Raw genomic sequence first — 14,722 nt, 5'->3', positions numbered from 1 at the left:
GCGTTTCGCCCGAAAACTGCTCGGATATCGATGAACACGTACACTTCGGATCCTTTTTTTCTTTTCGGAAACAAAAACGAAAAAGAAAATTTGAGTCTTTTAATAAAAATTTAACCCAATATATCAAAGATCGGCAACCGGATGGACATTTTTATTCGATATGGATTGGTATGTGAGGCGGGCTGTATTAATTAATTAAACCCACTCCTTTTAAAATAGGCCCAATCATTTTGCAGTACGAATCTTCCTCTTCTACCATACAATCAGCATATGCAACCAGGTCCATGTATTTGATTTCCCTTTAGATTTACATCATATATATTACAATATTTATAATGTGCAATAATTATCTCTCTCTCAAATTTAGCTAACTTAAATTCAATTAAAGTGAAATAATAAAATAATAGATGACTAGGATATGGATTCTTTGGACCCCCAGAATATAACTCCTAAATAAAGAAGAATCTTCTTTGTCAAAATTCTTTCTAGCCCATTACATTTTGTGCAACTATAAATAGTTCCTATAGATTGTGATCTAAATGTACAACTTATAAGGTGAGAGCAAAAGATATTTTCAAGATATTTATTTCTTTCTCTCTCTCTATATATAATTAATATATATATCTTTCTTTTATATATACACTATGCCAAGAGACAGAAACCCACTAGTCGTTGGAGGTGTGATAGGGGATGTATTGGATCAATTCGCAGCGTCCATAACGCTTAGAATTGTTTATAATAACAGAGAAGTGAATAACGGTGGAGATTTCAGGCCGTCACACATTGTCAATCAGCCTAGGGTTGATATCGGAGGGGACGATTTCCGTACCTTCTATACTTTGGTAATGCTTTATTTTTTCCTTCGTTTAAGTTATATATATATATATATATATATATATATATATATATATATATATATATATATATATATATATATATATATATATATATATATGACTATTTTTTGTACCTTGTAGGTTATGGTGGATCCCGATGCCCCGAGTCCTAGTGATCCTAATCTTAGAGAATATCTGCACTGGTGAGACGATTTTTGCTACTATTCGTATACATAGATTCGAATTATTGTACGCAAACTACAAATACTATACGTATACAATACAAGATTTAATTCAAGAAATACGAGGATTTATGTATATTATTTTACATATTATATATATGTGGATTGCATGTATATAAATATTATTCTTCATTTTCAATTGTATAAACTAATTTTTTCAATTGAATTTTTTTTTAATGTAGGATGGTTACGGATATTCCTGGATCCACTGGGACAAACTTTGGTTAGTGTTCTTTTAATTTATAATTTATTAAATTTCATATCTTACAAAATGGTCTTCCTAATTCGTACAATTAAATAAATAAATAAATAAATAAATAAATGTATTGAAGGGCAAGAGATCGTGTGCTACGAGAGTCCACGGCCTTCGATGGGGATCCACCGTATGATCTTCATCTTGTTCCGCCAGTTAGGGCGGGAGACGGTGTACGCGCCGGAGTGGCGCCAGAACTTCAACACCAGGGACTTTGCAGAGACCTATAATCTTGGATCCCCTGTGGCGGCGGTCTACTTTAACTGCCAGAGGGAGAGCGGCACCGGTGGGAGAAGACAAGTGCAATAATGAACTTCAAATATTACTAAGTTATTATTATTATTATTATTATTATTATTATTATTATTATTATTATTATTATTATTATTATTATTATTATTATTATTATTATTATTATTATTATTATTATTATTATTATTATTATTATTATTATTATTATTATTATTATTATTATTATTATTATTAAAAAATAAAGTTGATTATGCAATATGCATGTATGAATATTTTCATTGAAATGGGCTAAAGCTTGTAAGAGTGAAGCTGCGTACGCCAGCTTTCTATATTATGTATTTATATTTATGGAGAAATATTGTACTACTTTGTAATTTGTAATAATATCGTGTAATGAATAAATGTTTGATGGTAATAATTTTACTACTTCTCTTGCTTCACTTTTGTTTACAGGAAAAAAAAATTAATTAGAAAAGAAATCAAATTATAAACTATATGTACCTAAATATTAATTCATTTGAAAAAATATATTACCTTATATTAGTATTAAAAGTTAGTATTAATTTTAATAATAAATGATTAATTATATGATTACCAAAACTTTAATTGAAGGCCTCGTTTATTAATACTGATCGATAGGATTTTTTCTTAAGAGTTCGATTGTCATTGTTAAGTTCTATTGACTAAATTATAGGAGTTAGACAGTCGGTATTATATTTGTTTGTGAAGATTCAAACTAATTCAGGTATGTAAATGTTATTATTCAATAAAGTTAGTAATAAAAATACCATGCGATTAATTTTGTAGGATGTTATGTAAAAAAAATGACGATTTCATATCAATGGAAATGCTTTTGGAAAATGGAATGTAGCACCAAATTTTAATAACTTTTTTGGCTTAGTTCCACTTTGAACCTTCTAAATATACTATTTTTGCATTTTGCACCCTCGAGAATAACTTATGGCACTTAACACCCTCAAAACATGTTTAATTATTCATGTAACCTAGTCTATTTCCAGGACATAATTTTCTGTCGTTTACTTATTTTATGGTTGTCAACATGGTCATTTTCGTCTATGTAATTAATTCTTTTCTCCATGGTGCAAATTGCTAATGTATTTTCGAGTTATGATGGACTATCAAAAATTAGTTCAACAACGAAAATTCTGGCCAAAAAATAAATTAAGGTGCAATTTGAACTATTACACATGTTTCAAGGGTGCAAAATGTCATAAATTATTTTCGGGGGTGCAAAGTGGAAAAATTGTACATTTTGAGGGTTGCCAAGTAGGAAAATAGTACATTTTGAGGGTGCAAAGTGAAATTACGCCTTTTTTTTTTTTTTTTTTTTTTTTAATATCGTACCTAATTGAGTAATAGAAGGAAACAAACATCTAACTAATCGACTAATCACTCAGTCAACACAAAATTAATACAATACAATATAATCCATATTAATCCGATTTATGTAACTGAACGACACCTTAACTGCATAAACAATTGTAGATACTTATAAGCAAACATAAATTTAATTTATACTATAGCAAAAAAGAAATTTAAAAAAAATGATGTTTTAATGAAATAATAATTGATCATGTACTCCAAAATCTACATTGATTCACCATATCTAATTGGCAAAAAGGCCAAAAGTGAATACTTTTACACTTTATTCCATAAATAAATTGTGATTTATTTATAAATATAATGTATAATTTGTAGACCACATCATATGCATCTTTCTATCTTAGAAAAAACATTATTTTATCATTGGCAACATTGTCCAAATCGCACCACCACTTTTCGCTTTATAAAAGAACATTCGAATACATGAAAATTTTGAAATTCAAGAAAAGTACTTCAAAGCAAAAAGTGTTGCGTATTTTTTTTGATAATTGAAAAATAAAAAAGTGACAAAAAGTGATATACATAACAAGCAGAATTTGCATTTTTTGATCCAATTCTATCACTTTTCGTCATCCAAATGTCTTGTGTAGGGGCAATTTTCTTTTTAGCATATTGGTTATATTTTTAGAAGAAAAATAAAATGAAATGTGCATATTGTTTGCTTAAAAAGCCGATTTGCGAGGTCTCTTCGGAACACCTTATGGCCTAATTACCTCGTGTCCTTGTCGTCATACGATTTAAGGTGCTAACGACATTGTCTCATTGTCTGGGTTTCATGTGCTTTTTAATTGGACTTTAAGTTTTAGGCTGCCCTTCTTGGACTTTTATGGTGTAATTCACTTTAATTGCGCGGGCTAAGCCCATATGGGCGATACGGCCCATATCAATTAGTCAATTTGTGCACGAACATTTAGACATTACGAAACCCAAAATACAAGTAAAAAAAAGTGTAATTAATAGATTGTTTAGGCCCGAAAAATTGAAACGCCACCCATAAATCATTCGTTGTGGTTTTTAGAAATTACGAAGCCCAAAAGATAACAAAAGAAAAACCCAGCCGAAATCAACACAGTCCGTAGTGAAAATCATCATCCTTGGTAAAAAATCAGTGCTCGAAAACAAAAGGGGCGATGCGTATTGTGTGTATTTAACGGAAGAGAGTCGTACTCCGATCCTTTGTCAAAGATGAGAAAACTTATAAGGATGTACGGAAATGGAAATGGTGAAATCTTCTGGATGTATAATTTGAAGCTACTTTCATACTTTGAAAAGATTACATCTGATTCATGTTGACTATTCACATCAATCTTGATGCTTTCTGCGCAACAATATTTTTTTTCCTTTTTCATTTTTTGGTTTGGTGTGATCTGCATTACGAGAGGTAGCTTTCGACAGAGTAATGGTTTGACATTTCAGTACGTAGCTCTCGTAGCGTAGTTTACATGTTACGTATTTACGTAATTTGCCATGCCTACTCACTATTGCATTCATTCATTATTTGTTCGAGGCTCGGACGTTTTAACTCGAGCTCTGGATTGTGAAATGCACCTAAGAGATGCAAGCAACTGTAATTACACATCATTTTCTTAACTGTTGATAGCTCTGCATTAGTAATTACTAATTATAGATTTCTTGACCACATTTTCCTTTGTAAAACTATATTCTTGATCTTTATGATTTGATTTTATTATAATCTCTAAATATATAATCAGTTGGTTTTGACCGGATCTCTTTCAACCTAGATGAAGGGTAGAATTCATGAGGATTATCATTGAAGATAAACACTATACCAAACACTTAAATAATCCATCAGTCAAATTAAATATTAGTTTTTTAACAACTTTTTAATCCAAAAATAATAGGGTCAAATTACGAAAAAACCCTTATTGTTTTGGCAATTACAACTTCCCCTCAATTATGAATCTTCTTACGCGTCCACCTTTATGGTGTCACATTCAACATAATCTTATAGATTCCGTGGAATAGTTTGTACTCGTTTTGTGCAAAAACACAGTTTCTGATGCACTGCAATCTAATAATTACAAGCCAAGAGACACATCTTACGATCATCTTATTTCAAATGTGGAGCTTGAATGGAATAAAACGAGTACAAAGAGGAGATTATTATTCCATATAATGTAGATAATTCCACTAAATTTGACACCGCAATGGTGGACGTGTAAGAAGATTCATAGTTGAGGAAATGTTTGTAATTACCCAAACATGAGGGACTTTTTCGTAATTTGACCTACCTCGTGGGGTGACCGTAATTTGGTTAAAATATTATTTATCATAAATGTATGGCATTTTGTGGATGCTACTTTAATGGGATATATATACTTTTTAAGTAGTAAGTACTATCACTATATTTATAAGACACTAGGTACTAGATGCTAAATACTAATTTATTAATAAAAAAATACATAATTTTCTTCAATGATTACAACTAACACTAGATTTTGTGGCTTATATACATGCACATCCTATTAAAATTGAGTTTATAATTTTTTTATAAATAGTTTTTATAAAAAAAATTTTATAAAAACGTCATGGTAGAAAAGTACAACCCCAGTAAATCGCACAGCGTGCATCAAAGTATTGTACGTTGGTGGAAAGAGAAATCAAAATCAAAGAAGCAAGCAATCATAGGAATCATCGCCATGAAAAAAAGGTTTTAAAGCCAGCAAAAAACCACAAACCCCTTTCTTTTCCGATTTTGTCCTTTGCTTCTAGCCTTAAATTAGTGCCCTTCGTCACTCTCTCCACACCCTTCACTCTACCTCATCTCTCTCTCCTCCTTGTTTTTTCCCTTTCTGCCATCGTTCAATCAATCAAAGCAGGTGAAATTAATTGAGGAATTCTTCCATTTTGTTGTTGTTGTTGTTGTTGAGAAATATAGAGAGAAAAAATGGCGCTTAGGCTTAGCATTACTCCCCACAAGGTATCTTCGTTCCCGGGTTATCAGCTCAGATCTCACAGAGTTTCCATGTCTTCCACTCTTCATTCCCCATCCAAGTATGTTTTCCTTCAAATTCATCTTCTCGTTTTTTATTTTTTTGTAAATTGATATGATTAATTGTTTATTGGATATGAAAGATCAAATCTCGGCGGCTTCATTTTTTGAGATTTGATTTTATTGATCTGGGACTGTGGTACTTTTTGCTGAACAAGTTGTACGGTGGTGATTGTTGTTTCTGTAATTCGTTGAGAGGGTTACTTATTTTGTGAAATTACAATGTTTCAAACAAATGTATGATTCCAAATTGATTGAATTGATGCATGCAAAGCCTTTTTCGTTTAGCTGATTTCTTTTTTTCTTGATTTATAACATTTTTATTTATACACCGCCCATATGTTTTGTTTTCTTTGTTAATTTTTATTTTACTTTGTTGGAGGATGGAGATTAATATTTTCCCCCTTTTTGTTTTGCTGAGGTGGGGGGTGGGGATGGGTGGGTTGGGGGGGGGGGGGGGGGGGTGGTGGTGGTAGGGGAGTTGTTTTGTTATGCATGCATCATGCTTGTGGTGGTCCTACTTGACTTGCGAAATGAGACACTCTTTGGTTAGATCTCAAACACGGCGAGTCTCTTTTATAATAGTAGATGCGTCTTTCATTAGGCTACGTCTCAAAAATCGACTTTGATTTATCTCTTGGTTTTTGTAAGCTTTCTTAATTTACTGTCATTTTCATTTTGTCGTTCATATGTGAATTTTTCTGTATTCAAAAGCATGGTTTCTGTTGGCGGTGAAATGTTTGCTGCACTTGAACAACTTGTGAAAATTAATGGAGGGTGGGGGTGGGGGTTGGTTGGTTGTTGAAGCATTTATTATAGTAATTGGTTTTGTCTCACTATATGTATCAATTTTTTTTGCAATTTTTGCAATTTTAAATCGATAGAAACTAGATGGAATATAGGTGATGTAAAAGGTGGTTAGTTTGCTACCTGCATTCTTGACTTTTTCTTTATGTCTCTAAATTGCGGTGGTTAGTATAAATTTGTCCTGTTTCTTTCTTCACTCTGTCACAAATGTGATTCTTTCGTCATCTTCCCACCAATATTACTTTGGCCATTTCCCCGATAAAAGAGAAATATAGAGGAGAAAGCAGAACACTGATTAACTATAGTTTATAAATTACGTCAATTCATTCTTGTTTTCCTATACGTGTGTTGCTTTTTGTGATACATTCGTTGTAGTGAATCCATGTTAGTTTGTGTTTAGGCATTTTACGTGAAGTTTTAAGTGGTTCCAAGTACTAAATTTCGAGAACTGACAAATGATTTCTGTAATAATGGTTTCAGTAAAATATCTGACATCATTTTATAATGTATACAACGTCCATTGCATTTGTACTACAAATTGATGAAAGCTTTCTATAGATAGTCTTACTTAACTGATGTCTGCACTCTGCTTTCGTAAAATTACTCGCATATGTTAATTTGTCAACATTCAAGAAATGAGTTTATTGCATTTAGTACTCCCTGTGTTGTATCAAATCGATAAAAAAACCTCACCGTGTTATAAACCCTTCAAGAAATTCACTTGATGAGTATTTTCTTTTTACAAAATTCAAGAAACCTAACATTCATTACACCAACCCTCCAATATTCTTTATTTTCGTCGAAAATGCAGAGACGTTGGAAAAGACAAAAAGCCCTTCACACCGCCCCGCGAAGTTCGTTCGCAAGTGACTCACCCTTTAGCACCAGAAAAACGCGAGATCTTCAATTCACTCCACGGTTGGGCGGAAGACAACATCCTCGTACTCCTAAAGCCTGTCGAAAAATGCTGGCAGCCAAACGACTTTCTTCCGGACCCTTCTTCCGAGGGCTTCCAAGAACAAGTCAAGGAGCTTCGTAAAAGATGCAAAGATATTCCCGACGAGTATTTCGTTGTTTTGGTCGGTGATATGATTACCGAGGAAGCTCTCCCCACTTATCAAACTATGCTCAATACACTAGATGGGGTCCGCGATGAAACGGGTGCGAGTTTGACCCCTTGGGCTATTTGGACAAGGGCTTGGACTGCTGAAGAGAATAGGCATGGTGATCTTCTCAACAAGTACCTTTATCTCTCGGGGCGCGTGGACATGAGGCAAATCGAGAAAACGATTCAGTACTTGATTGGATCGGGGATGGTAAGTCAAAGATGAAAATGATTTCTTGATTATTGTCTTCTTTCGCTTTTAATCTTTTATGGGTGCAAAATTTTGAATTGTTTCGGAAAAAAATTAGAATTGAAAATGAACTCCGATTTCAGGAAATTTGGATTTTTTTGGGAAATAACGGAAATAATGTCATTTTTAAATATCATTTATTTAAAAATTGAAAATCGGTGTGGAAAAAGTTATTTGAAAACGGAAAAGATTTATTGATCTTGTCTTTGTTTCACTATATGTTTTCATGTTCGGGATTTTTTTCGGATTTGAATTGGCGGAATTCAGATTCAATTTCCACTCCTGCTGATTGGTATAACCACTTGTATTTACATGGTTTTCCAACGTAACAGGATCCACGCACAGACAATAACCCGTACCTCGGATTCATCTACACATCATTCCAAGAGAGAGCAACTTTCGTCTCCCACGGGAACACCGCCAGGCTGGCAAAAGAACACGGCGACCTAAAACTAGCCCAAATCTGCGGCATAATAGCAGCAGACGAGAAACGCCACGAAACAGCCTACACCAAAATCGTCGAGAAGCTATTCGAGATCGACCCAGACGGCACAATACTAGCCCTAGCAGATATGATGAGGAAGAAAATCTCTATGCCAGCTCATCTAATGTACGATGGCGCGGACGATAATTTGTTCGATAATTTCTCTTCCGTGGCTCAGAGGCTCGGAGTTTATACTGCAAAGGACTACGCGGATATATTGGAGTTTTTGGTGGGGAGATGGGAGGTGGAGAAGCTGACTGGACTTTCCGGCGAGGGGAGAAAAGCACAGGAGTATGTTTGTGGGTTGACACCTAGGATTAGGAGGTTGGACGAGAGAGCTCAGGCAAGGGCGAAAAAGTCTTCTCCGGCGCCGTTTAGCTGGATTTTTGGTAGGGAAGTTATGCTTTGATTTTTCTTCATGTAGGTGCGTGCACTTTCTGAAATTATGAATCCTTTGTAATGTTTGTTTTTTTTTTGTTGTCTTTGATTTTGATGAAACTTTGTTGTTTTTTGTTTGTGTTGAATGTAGATACACTTGTTTGTTTGAGTTGTTTTTGATTAATTTTGTAGCTGTTGGTTTTTGTTTTCCTTTATCCTTTTAAATTTAGATAAATTGCTGAGGTGATGTCAAATTACAAAATAACCCCTCTTAAATCTAAAAGGGGATTGGAATACTAATTAATCAGCAAATAAATGAACCAAAAATTCAAATAATCGCTGATTAATCCGATACACACATCATTACAATAGAAATTAATTAAATAAATATATAGTTCCCAAAATATAAATAAATAAATTAATAAATGATTTCAACAAAATCCAAATATTCTAGACCTGGAAAGGCCACGGCCACGTCTTCAAATCCTCATCGTCTTGGACTTTGCCACTCCTCATTCCGTAACCGGTATTTCCATTAATACCCCTCCTCTCCACGTAAGCATAGTAGTTCAAAAAGAATGCCAACGTCAGCACCACCCACTCGAGGCAGAAGATCAGGATGCAGAGTCCGCCGGCGAGCTTCAGTATCATGACGCCGTCGTCCACCCTCACGTACGATTTGAGGTGTCCGAGGAAATCGGAGGGGCGTGTGAAGATCAGCACGGATACCGAGCCCTGGAAGATGGCGGTGAGGACGGTCGCCACCATGTGCGCGCCGTAGAATTTCCCGGCGGAGGTGGCGGTGCGGGATGCGGCGGCGCATCCGGAGACGGCGCCGGCGATGGTGATGATCTGGAGGAGGATGAGTAGGAAGCCGATCAGAGAGGGGAAAAGGCGGAGGGAGAGGGTTAGGAAGATGCAGCTGGAGGCGGCGCCGAGGAGTATGTAGTTGCTGAGGAGGAAGACCTTGTGTGTGTGGGGGTGGGAGTATTCGCCGTCGCCGGAGTTGTCAATTGACAGTCCCATTGTTTCGATTGATTTAATTTTGCTGAAATAGCGAGTTGATGAAAATATGAGATTTCTAGAGAGAGAGAGAAATGTATAGAGAGAGAGAGAGAGAGAGAGAGAGAGATGTTGCTATGGTGAATTGAGTGAGAATGAGAGAGAGATATATATACACATAGATAGACTTACAGTGTGTGGGGGAGGGGGTGCAAGCAACGGTCATGTTTGGAGGAGAGAAATATGACCGTTGGTGATGAAGAAGAAATTAAAATAAGTGGAGAATGTAACGGATAGTTTGAATTTTCCTGATCTACCTGCATTATTCATTCTTTTTTGGAATTTCCTTTTTTCTTTAATTTATTCTTCTAAACCACTTTTTAATTATTTTTTAATTAAAAAAAAGCCCATTATCCTGAAAACCCAATTAGAAAGCCCATTTAGCATTAATAAGCCCAAATAGATCCAATGGACAAAAAAGGGCAAGCCCGCTTAAAAAAAAATTCCCCCTAATTTCCACCTCCGGTAGGTGTTTTCGTTGCAGAGCAGGAATCAACAGAACGTGAACGATGGCGTCGGAATCAAACGAAGAAATTCAAATTCCAGGTACGTGCGTTTTTTCGCCATCCTATTTTTTTTTCTTCTATTTCCTCATTTTCTGCTCTTATGATTATATGTCGAAAATATCTATTTGATTTTTTTTTGAAATGTTTGATGAGAAATTAAGGGTTTCCATAGTACTATATTTGTTTTGAGTTCCTGTTAGAATTTATTTCGTAGCTGAATCAAACAATTTTATTTTTTGTAATTAAATTCAGAAAAAACTGGAGTGGGCTGGTATATTCTTGGTCAGGACCAACAGCTCGTAGGCCCTTACACTGTCTCTGAGTTACAAGGTGAGTGTTTTCAAAATTTCTAGTTATGGATTCTAAGCTGAATTATTTGAATGCTGATTATATGTTCTGTTAGTTCGTTTAGTTTCGTAGTAAGAAGTGTGCATTTTAGTTTGTGATGTTTGTTATTTTTTCCACTGCATTACAGTTTTACAAGTAATCGATAAACTTGGGCAATCGCTGTATGATGTTTGAATGGCCCTTTTCATGGTATTGAAATCATGTGATTAAGATTGTTTAATTCGCATGGGCAGAGCATTATTCGAGTGGATACTTGTTGCCGAGTACACTTGTGTGGTCTGAAGGATGCACTGATTGGCAGCCACTGTCATCGGTTCATGGCCTGTCGATTGACGTCCCTCCACAAAATGCTAGCAATTCAGGTTTTGATATGTTTTTTTTTTTTTGAATTAATGTATCTGAAGACTACTATTGAAAATGTGTTTTGTTTTTTTATTATTTGATAGTTCATGTCACCTCTAATGAAGAAAACACCACTAATGAAGAAGACGAGTTTGAAAAATGGCAAAGGGAGGTTAGGGAAGCGGAAGCAGAGGCCGAGGCTGAAGCGGCTAGCATAAATGACGACATTGAGAGGCCTTCAACACCACCCGAGGGTGAAGAAGAATTTACTGATGATGATGGAACTACATATAAATGGAGTCGGGATCTTAAAGCTTGGGTACCTCAGGTTAGTGCCTGAAATAAATAAAAAAATATATTGTGAACTCGATATTGTGAATTGTTTGTACTTTGTAGTAGTGGAATCGGGTCTGGATTTTTTTTTTTTGCTTTGGTTTTTCATTTGACTCATAAAATAATTAGAGATAGATATTTAGACACTATACATACGAGAGATGAGTGCTAAATATTCAAATTACCTTTTGATATGCTTAGTTGTAGATGTGTGCTAAATGTTTTCTTGCTAGTATGGTCTTTAATAGTTTAGTTTCTTATGATAGGAGGAGAGTACGACTCAGAAAACTGATGATTATGGTCTGGAAGATATGGTTTTTGTGCAAGAAGAGGAAGTTTTTCCGACAGGGGATGCTGTTGATCTTCCTGTAGATCCTGTTGTGGATAAAGAGTTTAATGATGTCAGCGAAATTGACAAAAAGAAAAATGGTAAGAGAAAGCTGAAAGAGAAAAAGATTGAGGAGAAAGCTGCAGAGAAGGTTGGTTCCACCCTCCTTTTAGTTTTATTATATATCTACTATTGATTGCATGTTTGAACATTTAATACGAGTTGCCTCTTAGCAACAAAGTTTGTGTGCGGTTGCTTTATTCTCTGTGCCTCGTGCTTTTGTAGGAAGCCAACAAGGAAGCCAACAAACCTCCCGAGAGTTGGTTTGAGTTGAAAGTTAATACACATGTATACGTAAATGGCTTGCCCGATGATGTCACTATGGAAGAGGTAATTTTTGTTGTTTGTTTCCTTACGCTAGTTGTTCTTTATCATTGAAATACTGACATGAACACTTGCATGAATTGGTGCAGGTGGTTGAAGTGTTCTCCAAGTGTGGGATCATAAAAGAGGTATGTCCGTATCTTGATTATATGTTTACAACCAAAACCTTTGCTGCTTCTCATTTTCTTCATTGTATTCTTCAATGTTTCTAGGATACGTTAGTGCATTAGTGTTAGGTTATGTGTAGTATCATTTTATAATCTTATTGTGTTCAAGAAGGAAAAAAAGGGGTGCTAAGGTCTCCTTCTGGTTAATTTTATGATCTTGTGATATCTAGTATTGAAATAATTCAGGACCCTGAAACTAAAAAACCTCGAGTGAAGATTTATTTCGACAAAGAAACTGGAAGAAAGAAAGGGGATGCTCTCATAACATATCTTAAGGTAATTTTTATTTGTAAATATTTTTTATTATTGTAGTGGATGTACTTTTGTACTTATAATATTAAGTGTGGGTGTTCAAATAGGAACCTTCCGTAGATCTAGCCCTCCAAATTTTGGACGGGACCCCTCTAAGGCCCGATGGCAAGATTCCCATGGAAGTTACAAAAGCGAAGTTTGAGCAGAAAGGTAATGTGCATCGACTTTACTGCTCTTTTTTTTTTTTTTGCATTACTTATTATTTTTCTAACTGGCGGTGATGAGCATCATAGGAATGGCAAATGTGGCACATCTCCACTCTTTTTCTTTCTTTTATGATTTATTTCATCCTTTCAGATGGTTATTTTATCTTCATAATTATAAATTTTACTTCCAGGTGAAAGATTTATAACCAAGCAAGTGGACAAGAAGAAGAAGAGAAAACTTGAAAGGGTTGAACGCAAGATGTTGGGTTGGGGTAGGTCCTCTCAGAACTGGCATTACAATTATATGTGGACTTTGAATATGTATGTATATATATATATATATATATATATATATATATATATATATATATATATATATATATATATATATATATATATATATATATTCTTGGATAGGTGAATGTGATTTCGTTTCTGATATGTAGAAATAAAATCTTTCATTAAATAGTATGATACTAGTGACGAACCCATGTTAGTGATCAATGACATGTCGTGATGAAGCATTACATTTGCCGTTCATAGAGGACCTCTCTAGAATTCACTGTCGATTTTTTTATTCATAATCGGTGTCTCTGTTTAGAATAAGAAGAATTCACTTCTTGGTTATGGAATATATTTTGAAAATTTCAAGAGAAGAGCATGGATCTTATATTGGGTATTATTAAGTTTATCTTCATGCTGACTTATCATTTTATGCATATCCACAATTAACCATATGTGGGGTCCTTTTGATTTTGTTGAGATTTAAAATATTGACGAGATTCATTTTTCTGATAAAACAGGTGGCCGTGATGACTCAAAGGTGTCTATTCCAGCAGCTGTTATTCTTCGTTACATGTTCACCCCTGCAGAATTGAGGGTAATGCACTTTTCCATTTTTTTCCGACTTCACATATAGTAATGCCCAAACAAAGTTTGAAACGTTAAATAAGCATTCTTTGCTGTTCATAGGCTGACGAGAATTTGCACACTGAACTAGAGGAGGATATCCGTGAAGAATGTGGAAAGCTTGGCCCACTGGATGCTGTCAAGGTATCGTCACTTTATTATATTTAAAATATAAAGGCCCTAACGATTAAAAATCATTCCAAAATATAACTAATTAAAATTCTGGATTCTTGTTTTGAGTTTCAGGTGTGTGAGAATCATCCACAGGGTGTTGTCTTGGTAAAGTACAAGGATAGAACTGATGCTCATAAATGCATCGAGTTGATGAACGGCCGATGGTAATGTTACGTTCCTTTTTACGTTGCAATCTTTTTCATGCGTAATTTAATACAAGTTAGACTATTACCATATGACAGTGTAATATTGTAATTATCTTTTACTTAAGTTCTGTGACGCGCTAAGAAATGACTAATGAATGATGGATGAAATTGCTGTGTGATTTATGAGATCCATTAATGATTTACAATTTTGACCTTATATGTCATTTTCGTTTATATATTATATATTCAGGTTCGGCGGAAAGCAGATACATGCAAGCTTGGATGATGGATCGGTTAACCATGCCTTGGTGCGGGATTTGGAAGAAGAGACCGATAGATTAGAGAAGTTTGGAGCTGAACTTGAAGCTGATTGAGACTATTTAACGTTTTTATTCGTTATAAAATGTAAATCGATCTCGAGAGTTGGCTTGGTTTAGTTTTGCAGATTATTTAGATCCCCCTTTTACTGGGGAAAATTGTGTTTACTATTATGAAGCTCTCTAATATTTAATAAGGGAGTTCTTGAGTTATAATTTTGCAT

At 34.7% G+C, this 14,722-nt stretch overlaps 4 protein-coding genes across 4 annotated transcripts; 3 read left to right on the top strand and 1 right to left on the bottom strand.

Moving 5' to 3' along the window:
- Positions 1 to 547: 547 nt before the first annotated feature.
- LOC105955463 (protein VERNALIZATION 3) lies at positions 548 to 1,748 on the top strand. The gene is made up of 4 exons (XM_012979189.2): positions 548 to 842; positions 978 to 1,039; positions 1,261 to 1,301; positions 1,411 to 1,748. Exons 1-4 carry the CDS (start codon positions 645 to 647, stop codon positions 1,638 to 1,640), a joined length of 531 nt encoding a protein of 176 aa, XP_012834643.1. The 5' UTR covers positions 548 to 644; the 3' UTR covers positions 1,641 to 1,748.
- A 3,686-nt stretch (positions 1,749 to 5,434) lies between these two features.
- LOC105955466 (stearoyl-[acyl-carrier-protein] 9-desaturase, chloroplastic) lies at positions 5,435 to 9,208 on the top strand. Its single transcript, XM_012979191.2, has 3 exons — positions 5,435 to 6,002; positions 7,619 to 8,123; positions 8,495 to 9,208. Exons 1-3 carry the CDS (start codon positions 5,896 to 5,898, stop codon positions 9,053 to 9,055), a joined length of 1,173 nt encoding a protein of 390 aa, XP_012834645.1. The 5' UTR covers positions 5,435 to 5,895; the 3' UTR covers positions 9,056 to 9,208.
- A 128-nt stretch (positions 9,209 to 9,336) lies between these two features.
- LOC105955467 (uncharacterized) lies at positions 9,337 to 10,167 on the bottom strand. The gene has a single exon (XM_012979192.2). The coding sequence runs from the start codon at positions 10,048 to 10,050 to the stop codon at positions 9,475 to 9,477; it is 576 nt and encodes a 191-aa protein (XP_012834646.2). The 5' UTR covers positions 10,051 to 10,167; the 3' UTR covers positions 9,337 to 9,474.
- A 319-nt stretch (positions 10,168 to 10,486) lies between these two features.
- ELF9 (RNA binding (RRM/RBD/RNP motifs) family protein) lies at positions 10,487 to 14,714 on the top strand. Its single transcript, XM_088820178.1, has 14 exons — positions 10,487 to 10,632; positions 10,845 to 10,922; positions 11,174 to 11,302; positions 11,387 to 11,610; positions 11,882 to 12,094; positions 12,229 to 12,333; positions 12,417 to 12,455; positions 12,681 to 12,770; positions 12,854 to 12,956; positions 13,144 to 13,224; positions 13,756 to 13,832; positions 13,925 to 14,005; positions 14,108 to 14,199; positions 14,432 to 14,714. Exons 1-14 carry the CDS (start codon positions 10,596 to 10,598, stop codon positions 14,553 to 14,555), a joined length of 1,473 nt encoding a protein of 490 aa, XP_088676304.1. The 5' UTR covers positions 10,487 to 10,595; the 3' UTR covers positions 14,556 to 14,714.
- The last annotated feature ends 8 nt before the right edge of the window (positions 14,715 to 14,722 follow it).

Source organism: Erythranthe guttata, chromosome 6, assembly GCF_056151865.1.
Source record: "Erythranthe guttata isolate IM_541 chromosome 6, IM_541, whole genome shotgun sequence".
Classification (NCBI taxonomy): domain Eukaryota; kingdom Viridiplantae; phylum Streptophyta; class Magnoliopsida; order Lamiales; family Phrymaceae; genus Erythranthe; species Erythranthe guttata.
Note: the sequence above shows the minus strand (reverse complement) of the source record. Positions and strands in the feature narration are given on the sequence as shown.

Coding starts and splice junctions, on each gene's coding strand:
- LOC105955467 (XM_012979192.2), bottom strand. CDS start 10,050: ATGGGACTGTCAATTGACAACTCCGGCGACGGCGAATACTCCCACCCC.
- ELF9 (XM_088820178.1), top strand. CDS start 10,596: ATGGCGTCGGAATCAAACGAAGAAATTCAAATTCCAG. Junction 10,923..11,173: donor CACTGTCTCTGAGTTACAAG/GTGAGTGTTTTC, acceptor TCGCATGGGCAG/AGCATTATTCGAGTGGATAC. Junction 12,771..12,853: donor CTCTCATAACATATCTTAAG/GTAATTTTTATT, acceptor GTGTTCAAATAG/GAACCTTCCGTAGATCTAGC.
- LOC105955466 (XM_012979191.2), top strand. CDS start 5,896: ATGGCGCTTAGGCTTAGCATTACTCCCCACAAGGTATCTTCGTTCCCG. Junction 6,003..7,618: donor ACTCTTCATTCCCCATCCAA/GTATGTTTTCCT, acceptor TCGAAAATGCAG/AGACGTTGGAAAAGACAAAA. Junction 8,124..8,494: donor ACTTGATTGGATCGGGGATG/GTAAGTCAAAGA, acceptor CCAACGTAACAG/GATCCACGCACAGACAATAA.
- LOC105955463 (XM_012979189.2), top strand. CDS start 645: ATGCCAAGAGACAGAAACCCACTAGTCGTTGGAGGTGTGATAGGGGAT. Junction 843..977: donor TCCGTACCTTCTATACTTTG/GTAATGCTTTAT, acceptor TGTACCTTGTAG/GTTATGGTGGATCCCGATGC. Junction 1,302..1,410: donor ATCCACTGGGACAAACTTTG/GTTAGTGTTCTT, acceptor AATGTATTGAAG/GGCAAGAGATCGTGTGCTAC.